Source organism: Pavona decussata, unplaced genomic scaffold (genome assembly GCF_977016875.1).
Source record: "Pavona decussata unplaced genomic scaffold, jaPavDecu1.1 SCAFFOLD_2, whole genome shotgun sequence".
Taxonomy (NCBI): domain Eukaryota; kingdom Metazoa; phylum Cnidaria; class Anthozoa; order Scleractinia; family Agariciidae; genus Pavona; species Pavona decussata.
Genome location: NW_028145426.1, coordinates 3,154,517 through 3,179,381, shown reverse-complemented (window position 1 = coordinate 3,179,381; position 24,865 = coordinate 3,154,517). Strand labels below are relative to the sequence as shown.

Sequence of the window (24,865 nt, the reverse complement as noted above, 5' to 3'; positions counted from 1 at the left end):
AGTAATTGCGTTCCAGTTGGCTGCTACTGAGTCTTCATTCAGTTGTTGATCATGATATGTTCTTACCTCGCTGAAAGTGATTGCGTATCAGGGAGATTAAAAATTAAGAGGCCTCAGTTGGAAATTTTTTTTCTAATCACTCAAGAATGGGCTCCCGACTAGTTTCAACATTTCTCTCATGTTGTCGACTTGTAAAATTTTTTCCTCATAAAGATAGTAATTAACTTAGCAAAAATAGATAAAATATATACTGTATATATATTCGTTCGTAGCCTGCGAATACAACTGCTTCTCGTTCTTGTCTGTACGGAAAAGTTTGAAAATAATTGACGTCATACTTGTTCACTGTATTGTCAAGACTCGTTGACGTCTCTATTTCCTTTTCTTTGTTGTCATATGTTGTTCTAAAAGCCCGTCATGTTACGATTCCTTTTATCATTCAGTGCTAAAATAAACAAGCCAGTTAATGTGCACTCAAACCAGCCAATAGAAGACGAGCATTCGTTGGAGGCCTTTGTCTTGTGCCAGGGCATTGGCGTCGCCTCGTTTCCATGGAAGGAAAGTGATCGATAGTGAAAAGAATTGTCGTAGCATAGTGACTAAACAGTGAAAATGCCCAACGATTTTCTCAGATTCCGCCGAGCAGACCATCGAAACAGAAACTGAAGAACACAGGGACGTGCTTAAAAGATAATGTGGTTGGTATTTGGTGGAAATCCTTTTCGAAACGACGAGAGAAAATTGGTGATCGCGTGAAAGGAGCATGATTGTAAAATGGCTGAATTCAGAAACCAACCGACAAATTCACGCACTCGAAGAAGTTTGTCGGATCAGGAAAGCTCTTCGGAGATCTCCTCCGGAGTTGATTTGCACGAACGTTTAAGGGAGGAGAAATCAGTTCGCAAAGAGAGAGATGAGGTGTACCAACGGCTTCAAGGCGATTACGACGAATTGCTGAAGAAGTATGCCCAGGCTGAAAACACTATAGATCAACTTCGAATAGGAGCTAAACTAAACTTGTACAGCGACTTGCCTCCACCTCAACAAAGCTCATTCGTAAGTGTAACAGTTCATAAACAGCCTGGTACTTTCAGATTTCCAAGGAGTGGCCACGCTGTTTTAAGCGAAGGCAGTTTTACGAACGAAGGGAGAAGTCGAGGTGTTGATACTGAGTCACAAAATGGCAACCAACGAAATTCAACTGCAAACGCCGGTTTTAATCCCTCGCGTCCAGATGCGGGGAGATTAAGGGCAGCTTTGTCGTCTAAAGTACAGTATTTTCAAGAAGATGTAGATGCTTTACAGGACCATGTTATGGAGGGGCAATGGGGGGAGCCCGAAGTTCAAGAATTGCGGGACATGTGCGAGCAACTGAAAGCTCAAAACGAGAATTTTAAAAGAGAATTAGCTCAGATCCGGCGATTAGAAAGCGGCAGAGATCCTGAATCATTTGAAGACGAAAGGTGAGTGAAATTGTGAGAAACTGAAGGCAATTTCAAGGTTATTTTTTGTCGCGAAGGTCAAATATACCGATTACGATACGCGGCCGGAAATGTTGTTTGTATATTTTTGTCAACACAAAGATAGTCGCAAAACAAATCCACTCCGAAACGCTTGTCATTTGCTAGAGTACAAAGTTTACGTCCTTGTATATTGAGCCGAGAAATCACCCCCGTTTTTGAAACCAATATGGATATCTTTTAGGACTTAAGTGTGAAATATTCCAATGTGGTAATTAACTTTTAATTTTTTTCGTTTTAGTGGAAATTGCTTTCAGACTTTTTGGTTTAACAGGTCTACAGCTTTCGTTTTGTCCAAGTTAAGCTGCTAAATGATTTATGATGGAACCTCTGAGTTTCAACGCGATCTGCGTGTTCAAAAAGCAGCGAAATTAAGATTCTCCGGCTGATCCGGAATTGTGCATTGCATTTTGAAATGAAAAAAATAAAGTCTATACATGTACATTTCAAAACAAAAAGTAGTTTTGCTTTCTGACGCCTTTGGTATGTCTTGTCAAAACACAAATCCATTGTTCTTTAGTCTTTGCAGATTTACATGTGCTAGTAGGTTGTGTGTAGTCTTTTTGTCTAATTATTTGCTCAAAGACATGCTCTTTGATTGTTAAAAAATACACTTAACAAGTTTGTCGTAAAATGTATTAATCCCTGGTCCGATCATAAAAGGTATTTAATAAGATACATGTATAACTGCCCTATATAACAGCCTGGGCCTTTTTTGCCCAATTAAACCGGATTTTCTCAGCAGGAACATCAAAATATGATTTGTTGTTGTTGAAAATGCCATTTACTATAACAACAATGGGCAAACTTTTCTTATAGATATCTTAAAAATCTGCTGACTAGTCAGGCAGACTTTTGTTTAAATTTATCCTTGGTTTAAATTTCATCGTCCCATTGTTTAGGTATGGTAATGTATGATAACAAGTTTGAAACAACGGAAAATAAAATTTAATCAAGGATAACACCACAACAAAGATTAAACCTTAAACTTGGAACTTACCTCTGCCAATATTATTTTACACAGCCATGACAGATTTTGTAACAAAAAAAAAAACAGTTTTAGTTTTGATTTACATCAGACATTTCCCAGTGGTGCAGAAATCTTCACATATTATTTTTATTTAATTTTGAACTCACCATGTGTATACAGTACATGTATGGATATGGGATGTTTTGGCAAAGACAGGTGTCACAGTTATTTCTCATCCACCTATATGTTTTTTGACTTTTTATATAGTAATATTATGAAAAGAGTCAAAATAACATATGCACAGTGTAATGCTATAAAATAATTGTCTTTCAGTTGTTGAGGTTAATTCTTTTAAAACCAAACACACCTACACGTATCTGCCTTAAAAATGTATTGAAAACAATAATTATTACAGTCTAGGCATGGTTGAAGACTTTTTATATAAAGCTACCATTGGTGCAATAAAGATAAAAATATTAACAAAACCAGGTACAGTCTGACGTGCAGAGCTACAAGTATGTCTGTTCCGTGAAGACAAAGAACTCAGCAAATGTAGAGATAAATCATTTATTGGGAATTAATATGATTTCTGTAACTTCTCCTCGATTGATGTATGCACGTAAACTGTTCCAACATTAATTCTCAACTGGTTAGCTCAATAATACAAACGTTGCTTCATCAGCGGGTTAGCTCAATCTTGCAACCTTTACAACTCGTTTCAAAACTTGTTTCGCGACTGTCTTATCGCACAATCATTATGCGACTTTAATTCAAATACAGCACACCCAGTAGAATACCACAGTGGTGAGCAATAGGAGATAAAAGTTCACGCTGTAAATGTTCATCGGGACAGTTAGGTGATTAATACCCAGAAGGGTCTGACCAAGTGTCTTATTGTATTTTCACCTGCCTTTTTACACATCCTGAAATAAATAAGAAAATAAACTTAGTAATAATCAATGATTAGGGAATGCATTTGATGATCTCGATCCCCAACTCTCTCTTCTTTGCCAAGTTGGTGATGATGTCATCCACCCCTGCAAACCTGTAGGGGATGCTAGATACACGTCCCAAGATCCATTCATTTGTAATGTTGATCAACTGTCTCATACAATCTCAACTCCAATCTGTATTAGGAGTGCGTTCTTTCTATGTTGAATGCCATAAGTTTGAGACTATGGGGAGGTACCCATTTAAGCCCCAATTTTCAACGTGCAAATTCGCCTCACAGTGGTCTCCATATAGAAATATTATTTCTTATAATCCATCAAATATTTTCGCTCGCACGCGATTGGTCTAAACGCCTCACGTGACCAAATATACCCCAGCTAAAACTGGGGAAAATCCGATGATATTCCCTAAGTGATATTCCCCAATTTCAAAAACTTCAAGGCGCATCTTGTTTACAATTAACATTAATGTCAAGATTGGGGAATGGCTTGCTTTTGTGAGAGAAGGAGAGATAAACCTGCTGGTCGTAAAAGTAGTATCAGTCTCAGAAACAACATACACTCTAAACGTTTTTGACGGTAAACTGTGCTTAAACAAAATGTTCAAATACTCAAGCTCATTGCTACATGCTGCGAAAAATATTTGAAGGATAATAACCACAATAGCCTCCATTTGGCTTCAAAAATACGCTCAGATATTTGTCTTTGGACATTATCTGCTTCTGGAAGCTCACAGTTTTCCTCGAGCTTCGCTTTCGGAAAACTGTATGCTTCTTGGAACATATAATGTCCACGGACAAATATCTGAGCATATTTTCGCGCCAAATAGTGGCTATTGTTTATTTATGCCCCTAAATGGGGAAGTTATTTAAAGATTAATTAATGCATAATTCTATCTTTGGTGACCGTTCCTCTATTTTTATTACTTTTGTTTGTGTTCTGTTACAAGACACGTTACTATTGGGCAGGCCTAAACTCAGCATTGATAAATGAGTTGATTTGTAACTAAAAATTGTTTCCTTTTTGCAGTTTTACTGGTGATTTTCTTCCAGAGGATAGTTTAAGTGGACAAGTAAGTAACTTTGCCTTTTCAATTTTTATACCACGTCTGACTGAGCACTTTCATCATACTTTTTACCCCTACTTCAATTTGTTTGGACTATGAGTCTTGCTTTCTTCCTTAGTTCCCCCCCCTCCCGCTGGGAATAGGCAGAGTCATTCATTTTTCCTTCAGACAACCATCTTAGAGAATTTGGTTGTCCAAAACCAAAAAAGGTGCTTGCCCAAAAAGGTTTTATTCAAAATGCATTTTGAAATAAAGTAAATATAACATGTGACTTTTGATGTGTTTTCATTAACATCAACATTATAATTTGTAAACTATTTACAAGGCTACAAAATAAATGTTATTGTAAGTTACCTCAGAACAGGTGCATACCTCTCAAGTCTCACAATTTTGCCACGACACTCACAGGGTTTCAGTTCAGTCTCACTGTCTCATGACGAGACACAAAAATCTCACATTAAACAGAGTTTCAAGCTGAAAGGGTACAATTTCCCTCTATAATTTCATTTTTGGCTTGCTTAGATGACTTTCTTGAACCAATTCTGTGCAAATCAATCGATAGTTAGTAAACAACCCTAAGTTCATCCACCTGTTTGCTGGAAACACAGTCCATGACTGTATATAGAAGACATGTGCCAAATTAGGTTTTCTTTACCAGTCTCTCACATTTTGGTTACTCACATTTTCAAAATGGCAGAAATAGCACTTTCTTTTGATTAGCACCTGTGCTTACTTGGTTTTGTCCAGATGCTGGTCGATCAATCTCCAGATTTTTTTACCTCAGTCTCCAGATTTTTAGTGTTTTGAGGTTGAGAGGTCTGGAGGTAGTTTTTTTTTTACAACATTTTTAGCCTTGTTAATAGTAAATCTTTTCTAAACCTAAAGTGAATATCATGCACAATGTTAATAGTGTTTTTCATTACGGAGTCTGACTGTTTAGTTTTGATCATGACTGATTCCAATCAAAAATTGGAAATGTGCTTGCCCCACGGGCAAGTCATGTCAAAGATTTACATGTCTGAACTAAATTTCTAGTTGTCCCAGACAATCATACATAGGTTTTGCTGCTCCCTGAATATGGCCGGACCCTGTTGAGTTTACCAGGGGCATTTTAACTGGACTGAGTGTAGCAGCGTGTGGTGTATCATGATAATAGGGAGCTTAAGCAATGCCGATGACGGCGACATTGCCACAAAAAATAGGTTGAGCAAAAACAATCGCTCTGCACGTGTGTTTTACATTTTGGTACATTTCTTTGCTGTCCTCTGCAAACCTACAGCATGAAATGACTAAATTCTAGGATTTTCCGACAACGTGATCGCACCACGGTGAATTTTGCCTTTTTGTCTTGACTTCAATACCACTCCTACCAATTTGGTTCCTGGGTAGTTAGCCGTTTTTGTAGAAGTTGAGCAAGTTGAAATAATCGCAAAGTAACACAAATGAAATAAAGTTATATTTTCAGGTGATGTTGCCATTGCCATCATCGCTGCTTAAGCTCCCCAATGACTTTTGTAAATGAGACATCGGTGAAAAGAATTTGACCTTTTCTGGGCTTTTCTCACTTGAGGGACCATGCCAAATTTTTGTTTAAGTTTGTGCATTTCAAAGTTTTGTTTGTTGGAGTTGCAGAAACTTGGGTGACAAGAGCACAGACTTGCTTTGAATTTTGCATGAATGGATACACTTTCATAAAATGTTCACAGAGAAAAGAATTTGGTACACTCCAGGCTAGTCAGGGGATCAAAACTTGCAAACAATTGAGAATACATGTAACTCTTACAACAGTGGTCTGACTCTGTGGTATTGTGGGTCAGCTTGTTGCTTAGTTCATTATTTGTAATTTGTAATTTATTTGTACATGTAATTATTATTATAATCTTTTTTTTTTCACATTTCTCTTGGTTATCATGCGTGAAGGAATGAAATAAGAAATAAAGATCTCTGGTCACTGTGGGTTAAACAAGAAGTTCCATTATAAAATCTTGAGCAAGCCAGTCTTTCACACCTTTTTTGGTTCGATATGCAAATTTAGATGGCCCTCAGCAGTGGCAAGTTGTCGACTCAAACTCCTCTGAATAAAATATTCTCAAAGTTTGATAAGATCACCATAACAATTTAAGACATCAGTTTTAAAGGGTTTTCTCTGAAAACAAAGCCAATTTTCCCAGTAAGGGTTGTAGAAAAAGACGCATGTTGTTTGTCAGTTGTCTCTGGCTCTGATGGTTGATTGACAAGTGAAGGTGAGAATGGCTAGGCCAGGAATTTTATACCAGAATTTCCTGTTAAAGCTGTAGTTCTAGAGTGAGCAAGCAGCTCACAGAATGCATACAGGCCCTTGAGTCCTTTAGTGATGGGCGGGGGCACCCCACATGCCAGGCTGTGTAGGTCAGTTATGGCCCAAGTGTGATTTTATCATTTTATTTTTTGTTGATACGTGGAGCTCAGTGAAAGAATTTGAAGTAAACAATGCATGGTATAATGATTTGTTTGTCTTTCAACATGTTGCAGTTGTATCGATGTGGGCTAAGACTCGAGGAGATATCTGACCAACTGGGAAGTCAAACACCATTAAGCAGGGTGCCCAATCAAGAAGCCAGGAGAAACAGTTATAGCGAGCTGTTGAACAGGTACACAGGTCTACCAGTCCTGACCGTTTATTCCCCTGTTTTGTGTTACTTTTAGGTTTAGATTTAAATTTGTCAATGCTTATGACTCCTGCTTCTCACTGAAGCTGTGGACTAAATTTACAACAAACAACTACAATTTTGTAAGTTAGAATTGGGTTGGTGACTTTCCATTGAATAACATCTAGTTTATAATTTACAAGCTGTATTCTATTTTGTTGTGATTCAGCTTATTCTTCTCAGCAAGACTTATTGTAATACAGTCGACTCACGATAACTCGAACCTTCAAAGGAAATTGAAAAAGGTTCAAGTTATCGGGAGTTCGAGTTACCAAGGGTAAAATTATATAGAAAATGATCAGAAGGGAAAGGAAAATTGGTTCAAGTTAGTGTGAGGTTCGAGTTAGTGAGGGTTTGAGTTATCGGGAGTTGACTGTAAAGATTTATTTTCCCTGTCTTTCTCTTTTGTAGGCCAAGAGATGGCCAACCCCAAGCAGCTACAGGAGACCAAGGAAATGAACCTGATCTACAGAATTTAATGCAGGTACAGTTTGTAAATCATTAACATTTGAAGTAGTGATGGGAAACTCAGTCTGCAGTTTGTGTTAAAGTGCTTAAGAGAAACCATAAATTATTTCCTACTGATGATGATGAAGGACACCATTGCCCTGTTTTGGAAAATTTTCCAAAAATGGCCCAAGACTTCTCTAGATGTTCCCAACTTTCATTTTAGAGGCTGGGATATCACTGTTTTTCAGTAAAATATCACACAAAGCAACAAGAACAACATAACAGCAAGTTTTCAAATGCCATTGAAGCTGGCTACCCCCCTCCCCCTCCTACACAGACGTTCTGTGGCTTGTTATGTCACTCCCACCTTTCCACGTTGGGGGTGGGGGGGGGGGTGGGGTGGGTGGAGTGTGTGATGTGACGCTACTCCCTCTCCTTGCTTCAACTATTGTTAATACCTTTTTGCATTCCTGATTTCTGCTAATTGAGTTGTTTGTGTTTTCTGTTCTTAGAGACTGAGAAACATCAAGGAGGCAAGTGGAAATGATGCAGCAAGGTACATTACTTTATTTAAGATTTTAGTGTAGATTTTCTGAAACAGGTAAGTTAGCTGGCTTAGTGACAAGTTGTCGCTGGCACCAAGAATGGGTGAATGATATTTTGAATAGCCTGCGGGCAAGCTCTCGGGGGAGGGGAAGGGGAGAAGGAGCGAGATCTCTTCTCCCCCCCCCCCGACAGTTTGCTCGTAAACTATATTTTGAACCGTAAAAACGGCACCTTCTAAATGTTTAACATTTAAAAGCGTTTGCCAAGAAAATACATTGTACTCTTTGTGTGAGATTTGAAAGCAACTTGTTCTTTCAAGATTGAAGTGAACTCTCAAATCCCATAAAGTTAAAGCTCTTGAGTATTACTTTATGATGGCGCTAATTGTTCTCCCCGCCTTCAGCTACAGCTGTATTAACAGTTGAATGACATTTCAGAAAGTTATCCAAAAATGTGCTTTTTGGTTCTCTTACAAAAGGTAAACACAGCACCCAAGGGGTAAAGTTTTTGCCTTGTATAAAAGCTTTGTTGATTCCGATTTCCGCACATAAATAATGCAGCATTGTATTAAATTTAGGGGATCATTGAGTTGGTATGTTATTAGTAAAGTGCTTAAATTGTTGCATTTATTCCTGGCTTTCTTATTCTTCAAAATTCAATGTTATTATATAGATGTCGCAAATCAAACTTTTTCTTACAAGAAAAATTCCCAAAGTCACGGCGTTAATTTCCATTACTCTATCTAAAGGACTTAATATATTTTCAAACAGTTTACTGTGATATATAAATAATAATACCGGTAGTAGATTACTGTAAACACTTTAAGAAAAATAAAGTGCATTATTTTGCATGCATGAATAAATAGCCGTATTGGTCTCCCGGGCAGGTGTCTCGTAGCGATATCCAACGACAGGTAGATAAGTCAATATAGCATATGGTAATTTCTCTGACAGTGGTGTTTAAATCGGATGCTGCTATATGAGGATGTTATTCCAAAGATATCGCTTCGACGATAATATCATTAGATAAATCACGCATGGCGGCTAGAGCGTCATTGGAAAGCAGCGACGAAGGAACCGAAGATGAAGAAATCGTAAGAATCTTGCGTTGGGCCGCCTCGACAATGTAAATGTCTTTTTCTATGTGTTGTACGTTCAAAGTGATTTACGTTTACGGGACAAATCAGTTATGGGATATTTGTAAATTTATGGTATATCGCTGCATCTTATGAGGTAACATGGCGTTTCGCTCAAAGTCCAGTAGTCGAGTCGAAGAGTCGGGTTATTCCACCTGTTTTGTTTTGTTTTGTTTTCGATTCATGTGGCGGGTTTCTTCTCTAAGTTAAGGTTTGACCAAATGTATCCATTGTGTTGTTTGTCGTTGCTAGCCAAAAAAGCTTGTCGCTGTTGTTTTAGAAAATGCGTAAGTTATTGTAATTTTTGATTTTAAAGTTTTCCTTTTGGGATCGGTTATCTTGTGGTTCGAGATCGGTGAAGATCATTCGCTGTTATGTCGCTTTTAATGACGCTTGTTCTCCAGATAATGACTGATTTGTAATCAATTTTAATTTTCAACGAAGGGTTTTTGGTCTGATTTAATTGCAAGCTTTCATTGCGTTGAAAACCAGAAGAAATTTTTCTGTACCACGATTTGCATTGAAAGTACTCAAATATCAAAATACAATAATCATTTGACTGCGAAACGTTACTGAGTGCTTTTAAATCTCAGTTAAGTCGCCCGCATTTTAAGTGTTTTAATGCTCTCATATCAAGGTGCGTTAAAAGTTGACAGTTTGCTGAGATTTTAGAAACTTGACAGACATTTATCAAATCATTTCCACATGGCTTTTGTGGTAACGGTTTGCTGTATAGTATTTCATTTCATTGCCAACAAATCGAACCTTACATGGAAAAGGGATTTACGTCGTTCTGTTAGTCTTATGAATACGAATTTAAAATGTCAGAAAGTGAAACACAATTCCGCATCTTGCAACTGGGCCTAGTTTCATGTGCTTTTCAGTTCGTAAGAAACCGAACTTTAAAAAGAGGGGTCAACAATGTTGGATGGCTCATTTAGTTCCCGGGTGGAAAAATCTCGCTTGTGCAATCTTTATATCGGTAGAGCGATCGTTGCATTTCGAGAGTGCATAAAGTCAAACTTGGATTTAGTCGTTTATCAGCGTGATTGCTGCAATCGTAAAAACTATAGAAACATTTCCGTTGTTGTTCATACGATTGAAAACAATGGCGAAGTTTCTTTTTCGTAAATAGCTTATAACTATTATCATCCAATTAAAGCGATTACTAAGGTAGTACTTTCGTCTGCTTTCTTTTCGTTTATCATCACTGTTTTCGAAAAGAACGTTTTAACAAAATCTGTCCTTTTTCATCACTCTTAAGAGACGTGCAAAGGGATTTAAATTAATTTTCTTGCTTTCCCTTTCGTCTTTAGAGACGGAAACAGTTCTGAAGATGCTGAGGATTTCGAGTTGAATTCCGTTGGCAGAGAAGATGAATATACCAGAAGATTTTCGTTAGGTATTAAGAAAAAGATTTCTCTAGATTTTTATGTTTTGTATCACATGTAAATAACTGATTCAAGTTTCTCTTCTACTAACGGTGATTGTGATGATAATTGTAAAATTGTTGAAGACGACAAGCGTTGTCGGAGTGACTTGTTTTCGTTGAAGCAATGGCAATGATTGTTGTTTTGAAATGAAACATTGCATGATAATATTATTATTTTATTTGTCTGCAGGTCCTCTTCCAGATAGCGATGGCGAACTTGAGAACAAACAGGTGAAATAATATCTCAAAATAAACCACAATGCTTCCTTTTAATTTTACGTCTTGAAAGCAAAATGCCTCTTTTACGTATTTACGTCGGCAATGGTTTTGTCAAAAATTAAGTGGCCCAGACAAAACCAATTACCTTTGCATATTCAAATCTAAAGTCGCATTTCAAGAAGATATTTAAATGACACTTTGCGTGTATAATACAGACTCGTTTCTCCTGCTGTTTCGCTGAATTTAGAGCAGAATTGAGTCAGTTTTTTGGACGGCTGACAAGACGTGAATCAATGGCGTACTATTTGACTACGTTAAAATTTCCAATCGGTTGTTGTCATACTACGTATATTGTTGCCAAAAAGATTCATAAGATAATATTGGCGGCAGGCGAAACTTATAAGCGGAATATCTGCATGTAATATGTGGCAAGACATGCATCAAAACATTGAACTGCCAACCAATCATCTTTCATCACCAAACGCGTTGTTGTGCGATTTTGTCTACGAGAAATAACGCCGTGTGAAGTTAAATTGCGTAAACAATATTCGGTCCAATTTTTATCGCTCTTATCTGAGCGATAATGATTTGAGAGGCAGGCCAATACAACCGTCGACAATTTTAATGTGTTGTTCTTTTTGACAATTTCGCGTCGCAAAATGTACGCGGTCCAACATTGGAGCTGACAGCAAATATTTGGAAATACGAAGCGCGATAAGCTAAATTTGTTCAATAGACTTCGCCACGAAACATGTTGCTTGGCTGTTCTGACGACCGTTTGGAAGGAAATCGTGTGGGATTTTACGTAAGCTGAACAGCGGATATTTCGTGTGAGAGTATGGATTATTTTGGAAACGACGGTTCCTTGGAAGAGTTTTATCTGGTGTTTTTGGACGGCAGATCGTGGCTTTCGGTGAGAACTGAGTTGTCTGTGATGTAATGATATGACACTGGCGTCTTTCCACTTGTTAACACGTTATTTTGCTCATGCAAAAACTCAAAATAACATTGCAATGGAGATTCGAGCAATTAGAAAGCTATCTTTGTTAAAATTATTCGTATTCTTTATTCTAAATATAATCTTAGGTCCTGTTCCATAATTCTGTTTTCCGTTGGTTCGGTATTTTCGTGTTCTACTTGGTTGGTTTGATTCATCAGTTTATTCAGCTAGCACTGAACTGTAGTTGTTGATGATTAGTTTTCCACCGAAAACGGTTAAAAATCTTCATATTTAATTAGGATACTACTTGAACCAAATCAATTCAAACCGGTAGGTTTGAAATTGGAATGACTGTTACAAGTATTATAACATAGAGGGCAAAATTACTGAATGCGATATCGGCATCTCCTCCGCAGAACCTTTTCTTCTTTCTTATTCTTCGCCCTGTCAATGTTGATAGGCGAAGATAAATTTCGTGTTAAAGAATTTATTTATCGATGTTTATTTATTCATTTTATCGATGTTCTATTTTTGTTCCTAGGGGCTTGGTGACCACGCCGAACCTTTGGACCTACAAGAGTCTGGGTACTTCGCGTCCGAATCCATGAGTGTTATTCAAGACCCTGCCTCTGAGCCCCTGGGCAGTCAGTACTTCGCTAATAGTCAAGGAGCGCACCACAGGTCGCGAGAAGGGTCCCTGTCGAATACAAGGTACACGAAGATTGTTGTGCACTTTGGAAATAATAGTTATTTATAACAAAAAGGCTTCAGGTCAAGACTCAGTTCAGATGTCGCTTCGCCGGACGATCAAATGCTGATTTGTGTTTAATTGAAGTAATTACCAACATTCCCAAATTCCAATTCGACCTGGAAACAGTGGAAGAAATAGCCACTTTGCGAAAGCCACTGAAATTCCCATTTATTATTATTATTATTATTATTATTATTATTATTATTATTATTATTATTATTATTATTATTATTATTATTATTATTTTATTTTATTTTAATTTATTTTTATCTGAAGCAAGCAGAAATGTCTGTCAGGTATGTCTTTTAATTTTTGCGCGAAAATTTAACACCCGAAATATCCATCAGGCAATCTTGTACGATGTAAATTTTGCGAATTTAAAGCCCAGGAAATAAAATAAACGTCATTGATGTACTAACAAGTTAAGCTCCCGGTATTAACACCTTTCTACAACGAAGCCTAGCCTTCGCGTTGTTGTTTGGCTTTTGTTTAACGGTGACTTTTGTTGTCTTCACAGCCCACATCGCTTGTCAGTTTCCTCAATCGGTGGACAGCGTTCACGAACCAACAGTCAGCGCAGTCGAGCCAACACAGTTGACATTGATTCACCCCCACCCCCTGAGGACGACGGTGACAATGACGTGCCTTCTTCTAGCTTACCTTCCCCTCAGACCTCCCCCGGCAGTACTAGATCCCCGCGTGCTTCCTCCAGTCCCCTGCGTCATAGTGTGAGTGGAATTCCTCCTCCTCCCGGGCGCCAGGACAGTTGTTTGAGTGAAGCCAGCAGCAAACGCTCTCGTGCAAGCTCCAAATCATCTCGTTTGCCACGGTCTGTACCTGACTACGATAACTTGCGTGACCCCGGAATCGCAGCAGATCCGGACGAGACGCTTCAACCACGTGATCGCGCCCTTAGCAATCGTAGTTTGCCACGAGAATCCCACGTGCCCCAGGACACGTGGAGCAGGCGCACCAGTTCTCGGGATCTCCCGCGGACCTTGAATGCGGTGCACGAGGAAAACGTGCGCAAGCCGTCACGGGTTTCCCATGGGCGTCCTCACAGAGCGAGCGTTTCAGGCGACAGCCGTGTTTCGACTCCTCTGTTTCTTCCTGACGGAGCTTCCAGACCAAAAGAAACTCAACGAAGAGGAAAACATCGGAACCCAACTGCCGACTCTGAGAGAGGGTTCGATAGCGGTTTCTTCGGCTCGGAGGGAAGTCGGATATCGCGAGGGCACGAGTCGCCCGATATCCCGCCGACGTTTTACTCCGAGAATAAACTTCGAAACGCTCCCCTGCAAGAGCAATCCGCCACCGAAACTGAAGATGATAGACTCCGTACCACAGTGCCCAAAATTACGCCGAAGTTAGTACCAAGAAGCAGAGATCTCAGACGTCGAAGATCTTCTCTTCAGTCGTTGTCTGAAAGCGAAGAAGATCGCGTTCTTGAATCAACGCATCCAAAACCTCCGACACGAACGCCCTCATCTCAGAGAGAAAGGAGAAGTCATCGACACACTCCGACCCATCCTACACCCCGATCGGATAACGAGGGAGTCCAACGACTAGACGACAGTTTACGAAGGCACGCATCGTCTCCGAGCTTGTACGATGGCGGTGCTGGAGAGAGATCAGGGCAGAGTGGACTGGCGGGACGAACTTCAAAGACCCCCTCACGTCACGAGAAGTCAACAACTCCGATAAGGAGCACGGGTAAGGATAAGTGATATGAAATAGCACTACTGTAATTATAACCATGGTCATACGAGATGTCTTTGAACTATTGAACTATTGGACTGAAAATTTGAACCTATTCAAACACTTAGATCTGAAGAGAGCTCATGAGCGTCTCTGAACAAACGAAGTTGTTTTCTTTTCAAACAAAATAAACATTCACCGCTTGATGCATATCAGTCGTTTGTAACAGATAAATAAGAATTCTTTTCGCGAAACAGAATAACATTTGTCGGTTTAGCTTGCTTGTACTCTTGTGAACTAAATTTAAATTCTCGTCCGAGTGAACTTGCAATTCATTTCCGCACGTAGGAACAGAGACAATCAGAGTGTGTTCATTATAAGGGTGAATTTTCGTACATTTCAGTGGGTAATAACATTATTTTCACGAAAATGCTCAGAAATTTTATTTTGTTATTTTGAACTGTGATGCAAATCAGTTAATTACTGAGAAATAAATACTTTGTACCGCATGTATGGAAAGTTTTCACTAACGGCGAAGAGTATTGGCGAGTTCTGAACAAAACATATATATCGTGATGTCATTTCTTTTATTTCTCTTTGATAGTTTTTATGTTTAATTATTAATAGAAGGGAGAGGTACAGTTACAGCTATTGTTCGCATTAAATTAAAGTTTTTTACACTAATTTTCGAATGTAACTGTTTGGAATAATTTAGGCATAAGGAAGTCAAGAAGGAGTGAAGAAATGAATCTGTAAGAAGCATGGGTTATTGTTTAAAAATATTTCATTGCTTGTCGGCAAATTTTATTTTGTCTTATTTCATGTTGAATTAAGGGATAGTATTTTGATAAACAATTTTGATACCCCGCGTTTTTGCGGTTAGTTTTCGTTATTCGCCCGAAAGTTTTTCGCCTTGTGTATTTTTGGTATAAACGCGCATTCATTAAAGTTCAATTTTCAAGGCGACAGGTGCGGCAGCTAGAAATGCTGTCCGCTAATTACCCATTAAATTACTCTGAAGTTAGTGGGAACACCAGGTCCTGCGTTTTGGTCAACAAACTGTTCCGTTTTACCAACGTGATTCGATTTACATGCTTCAGAGAACCTTCATCAAATATTACGGTATTTCGCTTGCTTTTGTGAAGTGAAGATTTTGTCGCCTTCGTTCATTGCAATTACACGCTAACCGTTCTTCAATTTATTCAGGATCTTTGCCGTATTTAGAGACTGGTCGAGGAAGACACTGGTTTTTGTTTTTAGGTATATTATACGGCATTTATTTAACAGTTAACTAATCAAAAACGAAGCATGTAGTAGTTATCGCACTGTTGTCATAAGCAGATACTGGTGGGTATTTCACGACGCGCGCTTATATCCGTTCATCATATAGCGCTGTTACTTTTGGTTACAAATGGCAGGATATGTTCTTTATACGTGAGGGTCTGTTTGGAGGTAAATGATTTTATACAGTAGGGTTTAAGAGTATCTTCCTCGCGGAAGATTTGATAGTTGAATATTAATAATATATAGGCGTGCAGTGATATGAAAACTGTCGGTGAGCTCGTTAGTAGGTAGTTTGGTGAATGCATGCCATCAAATCATTTAGGTGAAGTTGTATGCTGCTGATTTTGTCTAAGCCATCGACCAATCTCGTAAGTGTTACCATCTCTGTTCACAACCCTGATGGAATCTTGTTAGAACTAGTGTTGTGATTTGGAGTCTCGTCAGCAGCTACCTTTCGTAATGTCGTAGTCGTGGTAGTAGTCACCAACCAGTTCTCTTATAAAACGCAAATCAACCTTGTCGACGCGGTCATAGATCTAATTCGAACGCGCGTTAGCGATCAGTTGCGATTGTAAACAGTCATGACCTCAAGGTTGCTATGAAAAGGAATCATTCAACATTAAAGTCTGTTCTCGCATGTATGATCGGTAGTGATAATGAAAGCTAACAATCGCATAGTTGTTCGCAATTCCTGCGAACATCTGGAAATTGCCCTGCACTGCTGCGTGCACTGCAACAGACATCAAATATAGCGATCCAAAAATATCCTCGCGAAAGCATGTTCATTAAATCGGGGTTGTCAATATTTAAATAGTAATGTTTAGGATATACAGATACTTTTCACCTATGGCAACTTATCAAGTGCAGCTAAAACGTGACGCAAACCCACGTATTCTTATTAAAAAAAACTGCAGAAATTTTAAGTCATTTTGGTTAGCGGAATTTACTAATAAACTCCGTTGTTTTTATCACATTCCGTTCTTGAAGTTCAGGATAGGATGAGCTCTTTAAAATTCTTTATATTGATTGATATTACTAAACATGATCAGCCGTGCAGCTTATATCCTAACCATTTTTCTACAAAGTACACTTTTCCTGTGTATTTGTAACAGTAAATTGAGGCTAAACGTTTCTTCAAATAGAATTTTCACCTCATACTGAATGAGCAAAGTCCTTCTCATGCAGGGCGCAATAATGAAATGCCACTAATTAAGCCCTATTTTAGTCTATCAACTTATCAGATCTTTCAAGTTTGTACAATTTATTTGCTAACAATGAGCCTTTTCCCAAAACATAGCTGTATGTTTTCTAAAAACCGGGTTCGCGGCTTCTATTCACCAGCCTTGTATTCAGTTGTTCATATTAAAAGGTGTAAAAGGAAAACAGTACGTCAGCTTACTTAATTCAAATCGTGTCTTGGCCTTTATTTCAATCATTATTTTTCGCCGTTAGGCCCGCGACCTATGGATAAACAGAGCGTGCGCAGTTACCCTGGGGACCGTGATTCCGTGCGGTCTGGCAGACGGTCCAGAAGAGATGATAGCAGCAGTGGTTACAGTGATAATGAGAGAAGATTCCGCAGGTCAGTACTATATACACAGCAAAGTACGTTGCTTCAAAGCTAATGAAGTCAAACTACAGTTCGCGTTATTTGAATACGGTTTTATGGCCAAAAAAAAAAAAAAGAGGATTTCTGCCAGTCTGTTTGAGTCTTTTATTTTGGCTAAAAAGGGGAGAAGGGGAATTTTTGTCCTCGGTAGGTTTTTCTGAATGTTTTATTATTACACGTGTTTTGAATTGACAGTTTCTGTTGGTTCGCGTTTTGGGCAAGCTATGGCAAGTTTTCATTGATTTCACATAACCTTCAAATGACAAGTTTTATTTTGTTGCTGTTGTTGTTGTTTTCATTTTTCTTGGACACTGAAGAAACGTTTTCTTTGACAGTTTCTCTTTGACGTAGCTTTCAAATAAAAACTGTTTTTTCCTCTTGTATATGGCAACTTACAGTAATATGGAATGTTTTTACCTGACAGGCTCAAAAACTGGCATGCTATTTTTGAACAAATAGACTTGTCAACAAAAATGGAATAGGGTCCAATTCTGAAAGCACGATAATTAAGCATGGTCAGGTATCGCCGGCGAACCATTGAAATGTCAAAACTGAACTAAAATTTGACGCAAATCTTGGTTTAGCGTGAAGTTGAATTGGTGTAGTGTGTCGACAGTGCTCGTTTTCGTATTGTCACCATAACGAACCCATATTTTCTGCTCTTACAGAGATCCTGTTGACAAGCTAAGAGATGAACTGCAGAACTTGAGAGCTCAGCTACAGCAAGATGCAAACGCTCGTGGGATGCAGGCTCAGATGTACGAAGATCTTCGACGACGACACGATGATCTCGAGCGCGAGATGGCCCGGCGAGGAGCCGAGCAACAGATGGCGAACATGTACGACAACCTACAGAAAAAGTACGATGCTCTGGCGAATGAAATGTCTCGGAGCAGAGACAAACCAAAAAGTCCCTCGCCATACGATGATCTTCGGCAACGCGTAGAGGGTCTCGCCAAGGATATTGGGGAAATGAAACGAGGGGAATACGACACGCCCCCTCCAGCTCCCCCACCGCCTTCCCATCCCCCACCCCCAGCACCAGTTCCCCCGCCATCACCCGCTCAAACACCCGAAGTTTTCTTGATGCAGTTTTTGTGTCCGTTTTGTGGAGGTGCAGGGACTCATAGCCACGGAAATTATTTTTACCCGGGTTATTCCGGTCCGGCACAGGAAGCCCCGGCAGCTACAACACGCGCTACCACACGGCCACCCTCCCCTCGCCCTCGTCGCCATACCGAGACACAGACACCGTACACTCCGCAAGCAACCAACACTTTTGTCCGCCATCCTACTACACCGGCAGCGACTTCCACACTATACTCACCCTACTACCACAAGTAAGTGATAGAACTATACCACAAGGGTGGGAAGGGTGCTTAGTATGAACATGTGGTATGGGTCTGTTTGGCTTTTCATCCCTGCAATACGAATCGTTAAGGTTTGTTTTCAACAGGACAACAACCACACAAGCATAGCATAAGAAAATTCTGTCTTCACTCGGAATCGATTTAACATAAGCGTAAGAATAGTCACTTAAAACAAGCACGTTTGCTTTTCTTGTGCTTTTGCTGTAGTAAGGGCAACCTTATGCGAATATTTACGCTCAAATCACTAGCAGAAACCAATGCTTTCAGTGCTAGAGTGAGTACGGCTGTGGTAGAGAAGGATGGGTTCAGGAACGAGATTTGCTCTCCCGTGACTGTCTAATATTACTCGCACTCAATTGAAAGCTCACAAAACTTCGGAGGATTTCTGTCTTGACGGTCAGTCGCTTTGGAGTATTTTCGTGGTAGCCTAAAATTCAACGGGAATATGAACTGACAAAAAGCAATCCGTGGTAAGATGACGACATAAAAAATCGTTTTTACGATTAAGTTGACATTTCTATCTTTTTGAGACTGTCTTGCTTGCCTGTTCTACATTTTTTCAAGCCTATTACAGTTTACTGTTCTTTTAATACAAAACGCCTATACCCTATTCTTTCCAGCGTTGTTGGATTCTCAAGTCTTCCAGAACAGTGGCTAACGTTATTTCTCCGTTTTTTTTTTTTTTTGCTAGTGTGGTTTCATCACCCGTTCATCATCACACTCACACATACCCGGGGGTGGCGGCCGGGTCCCCCGTCTTACCAACCACGGTGATAACCCCCGGAGCTCCTGTGATAAATGCCGGGGGGTTAATCGAGACACCCATGGTACATCATATTCATCATCTACCCGGAGGGAAATCTAGGACCCGGCGGGAACGGGATGTTTCTGATAGCGAGGAATCCGATAGTGACGAGGGATACCCTGTGCCAAGAAGGTACGATATCGTAATGTATGGTTTTGTTATGTTTTCCAAGTGGTAGATCTCACAAGTCATGACCCATTTCTACATAACGTGCGTTTTTCTGTACCAAAAGCGTGTCCACTCACAGCAGGTTGGACTCGCTTAACCTGGAGTCAGACCTTTTTTTTTCCTTTGAATCTCGTGTTAAAAGATCAAGATTCTGGATTTCTCCCTGATTAATCGAGAAACAACTTTTCGCGTCAATAGACAATCCCAAGTCGCGCCTTATATACGTCGCTTGCTTTCTTTCTCGCTCCGTCCTTCGTTAAAATAAAGGCTACTAGCATGTTAGATCTCGCAACGTTGCGTTCTGTTTCCTCTATGCAAGGTCTAGTTTGGTGTGTTAAGCTACTGGCACTTTTCTCACAGACAGAATTGATGGGAAATAAACGAAATTGTCTGCTGGAGGTGGTTATTTCCTGGGTATTAACTGAAAACTTCTTTTGCTTTAAGTTTCCAAGGCAGTGAACACTCTTGGAACACCTATGTGCCATTTATAGATTTGAAAGATGTGGTTTAGGTTAATTAAAGTAGACAAAGTGTAAAGTTGAGCCAGTTGTGAGACTTGTCCCACTAACTGTTTGTAATGTTTCAATCTGTTATCTTTGCAGCAGGCAGCATTCCCGAGCTAGAAGTTACACAGGCAACCGCAGCAGCTGGGGAGGCCATCAAGGGGATGAGGTGAGATTTTAGTTTTCATTGCGTTTGACGAAGGACAACGCAAGCCTAATCTTCTGTTGTGTTGGTGACCCTGTGGCAGGAGAAAATATCCAGATAATTATTTTCTCTGTAGTTTCTGTGATGGGCGAAGGCAGATATGCCTCGCTTTCAAATATGATTCCAATGACGTCAAGCCTCCATAAATGTTCTCTGGTTGTATGTATTCTCTTTTAGTCCAGAATGTAGCAAGCTACCTACATACTTATACATATTGGCACCAGGTTTTCTTTTAGGGAATTCTTCCAGTTTTTTTCTAAGAGAATTTTCAGCAGGCTATCAGGAAGAAAAAAAAGGAATATTCGTCTTGTCGCAAGTGTGGAATAAAGACAAAAGCCTTACGGAAATGGAGCCCATGGCCTGGCGTACGCCGCCATACTGTCTCGTCACTAGTCTCCCACTAGTACAGCGGTTTGAGCATCCAACCGGTGTGCGGAGGATCATGGGTTCGATTTCCGTCAGTAATTCAGATTTTTCTGTGTCTGTTGCTCATGACACGATGAACTTTACATCTTTTCCATTTCTTTTACCTAGTTTAACAAATTGTCATCTTTCTTTGCCAGGCAACCTGGAAGCTTGTAAAAAGACTTTATTTCTCTGATTTTTTCTAGTCTCCTCAAAATTAACTTTTAACTTCCCCTTAAACGAGATCCAAACGTCGTCTCTGTGACAGGTTTTCAAATACGAAGTGTTCTTTGCAAAATAATGAAGTGTTGAATATGAACTTAAATAACTGCTTGTGAAAGTGCTTAACGTTTTGGCTTAAAATCTGCTTTTCGAGTTACGGAAACGCAAACTGTTCCAAAGAGCGCGTATATGTAAAATGATAAGTTACACTGTTATCGTCTAAACTTGTCGTTTTATTTGTTTCAGCTGGAGAGCTACCGTCTCCATCAATCGCTCGATGTGGCCAACAAAGCTGCAAGAAAAATGCAGCAACTGTCCAAGAGAATGCTGGGTAATATAGCGTCCGACTTGATACGATCCGGCAAGAGATAACATCTGCAGAAGGGCAACTTTATTTGCTGCTACGCAACTGAAATTATCCAACCTTCGCTGTTCTCGCGTACTTATAATCCTCTGCGCTGTGCGGTTGATATTCGAACCGCCGTCAACCCTATACGTAACGCAAATCTTTAGTCCATTCGTCTTCAGACTGCGTTCTACGATACATTCAAGATGGCGGCCTTGAGAGCAAAGAAACTCGCGAAAATGTATACTTCACAATTTAAGTAATTGTGGCTCATATATAAATGACATTTTGGTGCCGACTGTCGATCTTTTATACTTTGTAAGCAGAGAATAGACATTGTAACTTTCAAAATTAATGTGTTTTGTCGGGGCTTCTTTTATTTTTATATCTTACTATAAATTTTGTATAAAGCGCCTTTATATAGCTATTTAATTTAAATTTGTTTAAGTTTTTATCTCCAAATATACATTCATGTTATATTTATTTATTCAGATTATATATTAACTTAAGTGATGACAAATTTTTGTAACAAGATTGAACAAAAAATAATTTCATACGCGTGTTATTTTAAAGCTTTATAAAAGTAATTCATATTCGGTTTGTAAGGTAATGCATTACACAGTTAAATTTAAACGGAAAATAAGTGCGGTTGTTGTCTTCTCATAGCTAAATAGGGTTTCGTTGCACACCTGGGCCCAGTTGTTCAAAGCCCGATTAAGGCGTCGTCCACACGTATCCGGAAATTTGTGAAAACGCATTTTTTTTTTACGAATACGGCTTGCGTCCACACGTATTTTCAAGGCGTATCCGGAAATTTTTGAAAACGCTTTCCAGAGTGGAAATTTTTTTATCCGATACGAATACGTATACGTGTGGACGGTCGTATCCGGAAATTTTCGAATACGCTTTCGTCATTCTCTTGGATCCAGTCTTTACGGCGAGCATTATAAACAAACATGGCGTACAGCAAGGTTGTAGCTTCTTTGTTAGTTGCTCTGATTTCTAGTTTGATATCATGCGTTCAGATAAATGCAGCTGTGATAAATTTACACAACCAATACAGCAGCATCTTCTGGCGAGGGATAATGAGCGCTGTAAGCTTCGTGAATCTCGCCATACTTGTCAACACAAGATTCCCAGTCGATGCTTTTGGCGATTTGCTTCGTTTTGTATTCTTTCGTGACTGTCAGCAGTAGTTCAACTTCATCATCGGTACATTTATATGTATCAGCATATTTTTTCTTGACTTTTTCAGTAGATTTAGACATTTTTTCGAGTGATAAACTACAAGCTTCGACTGTTTACACCTCGCAGTGGCTATGGCGCGAAAGAAATGGCGCCTAAATCGCAATTATGCGCATGTTCATCTCAGGATTCTCTCCGGCAAAAGAGCTGGGCACCAGAGCAAATCAGAAAATTTCCGGATACAATCGGATACGTGTGGACGGCAGAAAACGATTCGAATACGCCGCGTGTGGACGTGAAAATTTTCGCATCCGCAAAAACAAAATTTGCGGAAAAAAAAATTTCCGGATACGTGTGGACATGGCCTAAGGTAATCCTGGGTTAACGTGAACTTTGATTTGAGTCTAATTACAAATTAATAAAATTTCTTCAAATTTTTTTGTCCCTCGATTTTAACTTAGACTTGTCTTTACCATTATTTTCAACTAAGCTTATAAAAGCGAGATTAAAACCTCGGTTAAATTTTAATTTGGGATTAGCGTTTATCGGCTATCGAACAACCGGTCCATGGTTCCTTGGGACAATCTTGACGCTTCCCGCTTGTTCACTGTTTTTGTGTACACGAAAGCGTTTCAAGTCCATAAATTTATACCATTAGGAGCATTTTTTTCTATGTCAAGCAATAACGACCCAATCAGCGTTTCGTACTCATTTCACGTTAAACATTTTCTTTTAGTATGTTATCAAGATGAAAGATTTCAGGGGCACCCAACGACCGTTTTCTCTCAGATCCTTTGAAACGCTATTTTAGGCTATCTGGAACGCCTTTAAAACTCTGTAGGTTCATTTTAGGCTGCACTATAATATTTTTTATCTGTTCGGTCATTCCAGGGGAACTTGAGTCTTTTCGAAATTACTAGGTCATTTTTGTCCATTTCCCGAAAACCTTAGGTCTTATCACCCTTGCGAAAATATTAGCTGACCTTTTTTCGGTACCCGAAACGACATTTTTTCATCAATGCAAAAACACCAGGCCTTAAGTTTCTCATATCACGAAAGTTCGAGGTGAAAATTCCCTTCAGAAAGTTGTAAGGGATCAAGGGACTTCCGAACAGATAATTTACCGAAACGATCCGTTGGGTGCCCCTGAGATTTTGCAAACGCAGTGTTAAGTTGGAAAACGTACGAATGAAATACACTGTGTAAACCCTTCCTTGGTGCTAATAACGGAAAAGTTGTCGTTAAGCATACAAACACGAGAAATAAACATGATTTCTTACTACATTTTTGTGTTTTGTTATGAAAGTTGCTCTGTTGAGAGTGTGAAAACTGCGAGTAGTTGAGGGAAAGAGAAGAGTTGAACAAGAAGCGACATTTACTTCCCTTGTGCTGGTATCCTTAAAGCCTCTTTTAGTCTGTCTCGTTTTATACATTGTGTTTTCCTATGCTGTAAAGAATTTCACAATTTCGTGTTTCAGAATTGTTTTTCTGACATCATTAATTACAAAGAAGTAAGAGGAGAGAGCTTGTTCGCAGGTTAACTTCAAGCAGTCGTTTTGTGCCCATTTTAAGTGATACTCAAGTCTTTTTTTGGCGGATTTAATAGCTTAGCGACATGACTTATTGTCAATATGACAATTACAAACAAACCTTCTTGTTCTTTAAGGAGAACAAAAAAGTTGCGTATTATCAAGTTTAAATACCTTTTGTAGGCTTCTAGGATTGGAACCTTTCGACATTCCCCCTCTCCCTCCCTCCCTCCCTCTCAAATGGACTTCATATTGCACTTTTTCAGCTGCTTTGGCTGCTAAAGGTTAAGTGGCCTTCAGTTGAGTGGTTGACGTAATTCCTGTGTGAAGAGTTTGTTCCGAAAGGACTCTAACATACTTACTTCAGTCCAGGTAGAAACAAGATTAACAACTCAGAACATTGTAGTGACGCTGTTAGTTCTGTTTCCAGGAAAGCGTGTCACATAGACATAAGGTGAACTTCAATGGAGGAATTCACAGCCACCATTGAGGTGTGCACCTAAAGTCTTCATAAACAATGAAGCCGGCGATGGACAAACAATTCTTCTGCGCCATCAACGACGTTGAACCCTACACAAAATCAAGACTGAAAGATTAGCTTGGATCCACTGTTTTATAAACGGTCCCTTCCAGCTAATCCGAGATTCAAAATTGAATTTGAAATCCCTGCATTCAGTGGATACTAGCGATAAATTAATAAACTAATTAACAATTAGATGGCGAGCTCGAGGTTTCTATCGGCTGATAGTTGGCGAGGGGCGAAGCCCCGAGCCAACTATCAAAGGCGATAGAAACCGAGAGCGAGCCGTCTAATTGTTTTAGCATACCTCAGTGATCGATCTATCAAGCAAAAAAATCTTTTTATTTCAT

At 39.3% G+C, this 24,865-nt stretch overlaps 1 protein-coding gene across 3 annotated transcripts; it reads left to right on the top strand.

Annotated features, from left to right (window-relative positions):
• The first annotated feature begins 544 nt into the window (after positions 1-544).
• LOC146490051 (uncharacterized) lies at positions 545-23,750 on the top strand. Of its 3 annotated transcripts, none has more exons than XM_085123317.1 (15): positions 545-1,463; positions 4,470-4,512; positions 7,018-7,136; positions 7,605-7,677; positions 8,156-8,199; positions 10,641-10,726; positions 10,947-10,987; positions 12,457-12,626; positions 13,184-14,379; positions 17,101-17,230; positions 17,926-18,597; positions 19,319-19,564; positions 20,206-20,272; positions 21,182-22,000; positions 22,837-23,750. In XM_085123317.1, the coding sequence occupies exons 1-14, from the start codon at positions 775-777 to the stop codon at positions 21,305-21,307; spliced, it is 3,702 nt and encodes a 1,233-aa protein (XP_084979443.1). In that variant the 5' UTR covers positions 545-774; the 3' UTR covers positions 21,308-22,000; positions 22,837-23,750. The 3 variants fall into 3 exon arrangements, with proteins under 3 accessions (XP_084979443.1, XP_084979379.1, XP_084979520.1); XM_085123253.1 differs by having other exon boundaries at positions 20,203-20,272; XM_085123394.1 differs by having other exon boundaries at positions 19,319-19,565; positions 20,210-20,272.
• Positions 23,751-24,865: the final 1,115 nt, after the last annotated feature.

What these genes read in the sequence shown, in the direction of transcription:
- LOC146490051 (XM_085123253.1), top strand. Translation starts at nt 775, where the DNA reads ATGGCTGAATTCAGAAACCAACCGACAAATTCACGCACTCGAAGAAGT. An exon ending in GGGTCCCTGTCGAATACAAG is followed by an intron (nt 12,627 to 13,183) that starts GTACACGAAGAT and finishes TTGTCTTCACAG; the next exon opens with CCCACATCGCTTGTCAGTTT. An exon ending in AACTCCGATAAGGAGCACGG is followed by an intron (nt 14,380 to 17,100) that starts GTAAGGATAAGT and finishes TTTCGCCGTTAG; the next exon opens with GCCCGCGACCTATGGATAAA.